Source organism: Cyprinodon variegatus, unplaced genomic scaffold, assembly GCF_000732505.1.
Source record: "Cyprinodon variegatus isolate N-32 unplaced genomic scaffold, C_variegatus-1.0 Scaffold1221, whole genome shotgun sequence".
Classification (NCBI taxonomy): domain Eukaryota; kingdom Metazoa; phylum Chordata; class Actinopteri; order Cyprinodontiformes; family Cyprinodontidae; genus Cyprinodon; species Cyprinodon variegatus.
In genome coordinates this window covers 169,178-171,310 of record NW_015151674.1, presented here as the reverse complement: position 1 = coordinate 171,310, position 2,133 = coordinate 169,178, and the positions used below count along the sequence as shown (strand labels likewise).

General features: G+C 47.2%; 1 protein-coding gene across 1 annotated transcript in view; it reads left to right on the top strand.

The window, feature by feature from the left end:
• The first annotated feature begins 481 nt into the window (after positions 1 to 481).
• Positions 482 to 2,133, top strand: part of LOC107102239 (primary amine oxidase, liver isozyme-like) — a 50,813-nt gene continuing 49,161 nt past the window's right edge. The window contains exon 1 of the mRNA XM_015401454.1: positions 482 to 2,119. Coding sequence (XP_015256940.1) covers positions 547 to 2,119 — 1,573 coding nt within the window. The 5' untranslated portion in view covers positions 482 to 546. The remainder of the gene's footprint in view (positions 2,120 to 2,133) is intronic.

The window sequence follows — 2,133 nt, the reverse complement described above, 5'->3', positions numbered from 1 at the left end:
CTTAAAACTGTTAAGTTTGTTTACTTACTTTTCTCAAGGTAATTGGTTTCCTAAATCTTTTTAAGTAAACTCAGCCTGTTAGAATTTACAGTGAAGTGCCTTCAGATGACATTTGTTGTGAATTAGCACCATAAAAATAAACTGAACTGTATTACATTAATAGACTGTATTAATTAGGCCATGTATGCTTCCAAAATAAATTAATAAATAAATACCCACATCCCCCCCTTTTTTCACAACTAGAATGATGTATATAAATGAACTCAATTGAATTGACAGCACATTTTATTTCCATAAATGTTTATGTCAGTGAACGCCATTATTAAGTTCCTTAGAGTATGCCTATGATTTTTGTAACAAGCTCTACATTCAGATTAAAAGTTAAACAAATCCACTGTTGAAGGAAAAGGGGAGCGGCAGGTTCGGGGCTCCATGCTGAGAGGGATGGGAAACATTTGGGGACACGCCTCTCCTATCCAAACCACGTTGTATCTATCCCACCCACTCCACAGAGTTCATGGCTTTCTTTTCTCCACACTGTGCGTAATGGTTGAAAAAAGGATGAACTCCCTTGTAAAATGGGCTCTTATCCTTTTCGGACTCTTCTCGGTCATTTTAAACATCGTCCTGATCGGCATCTACTCAGGCAGGGTCCCCAGATGTTCCCAGCAGCGCGTCCATCCTCTGAAGGGGAAACATGATGACCGCAGCCTCGTCTTTGCTGATCTTTCTCAGGAGGAGTACTTGCAGGTCCAGCGCTACATGCTCCAACAGAAGGAACTGGACATCTCCACCAAGCAGACCACCAGGCCGGCGCAAAATTTCCTCTTTCTAATTGATCTCTCCCTACCAAAGAAATCAGAGGCTCTAGCTTATTTGGATGGAAAAGGTCAAAAGCCAGTTCGAGAAGCAACGGTGGTGGTCTTCTTTGGCTCCAAGGGCTTCATAAAGGAGTATGTGGTGGGGCCCCTTCCCAACCCGACATACTACAGAGACGTAACTAAGGAGAGATACAACATGGACCTACCGATCACCAAGCGCCTGGTGACTGTCGGGGAGTATGCTTTGATCTTTAAATTCTTTGAGACAGAGGTTTTCTCTAAACTAGAGAAACTCCTGAAGGAAAGCTTCGACGTCGGAGTTGGAAAACAGCTGAACGCCTTTGAACAGATGCCCCGAGGGGTCCGCTCAGGGGACAGGAAGACCTGGGTTTCCTTTTTCAGGGACATGAGCGGCATGTATATCCACCCAGTGGGCTTCGAGGTGCTGCTCAACCACGAGAGCACCAACGCGTCTCAGTGGAGGGTGGAGAGGCTGCTTTATAACGGCAAATATTTCAACACGGTGGAAGAACTTAAGAGGAAATATGAAAACGGGGATGTGGAGAAAATCGTCTACAAGAAATCCCCTGACTACGGCTCACTTAAACCCAGAAACAGGCCGCTGCAGATCCCACCGCAGCAGTTTTACGCAGAGGGGAAGCGCTTCAGCATCCAGAGGAACCATGTTCTCTATCTGGACTGGAGCTTCAGCTTCGGACTCAGTTCCCTCACAGGCATGAGGGTGTTTGACGTGAAGTTTAACGGGGAGAGAATCGCCTATGAAATCAGCGTGCAGGAGGCCATGTCGGTGTATGGCTCGATCACACCGGGGATGATCCTCACCAAGTTTCTGGATTCAAGCATCGGCATCGGGCGCTTTGCGCATGAGTTGGTCCGCGGGGTTGATTGTCCCTATAACGCCGACTATGTGGACACATACCGTTACATCGATGTTCCGGCCCCAGTACGGTTCAGGAACTCCATATGCATCTTTGAGCACAACATGGGTCAGCCCCTTAGAAGACACTTCGCTGATTTCTTCCACAACAACTACGGAGGGATGGTGAACAGCGCCTTGGTCTTCAGAACCATCACAGCTATAGGGAACTACGACTACATGTGGGATTTCATCTTCTACCAGAGTGGGTCAGTTGAAGCTAAAGTTCATGCCACTGGATACATCTCCTCCTCTTACCTGGTAGACGGTAATCTGAGGTACGGACACCAAGTGGCGGATAAGGTCCTGGGCAACATTCACACGCACTTCATCAACTTCAAGGTGGACCTAGATGTGGCAGGTAAGCAGGGGCGG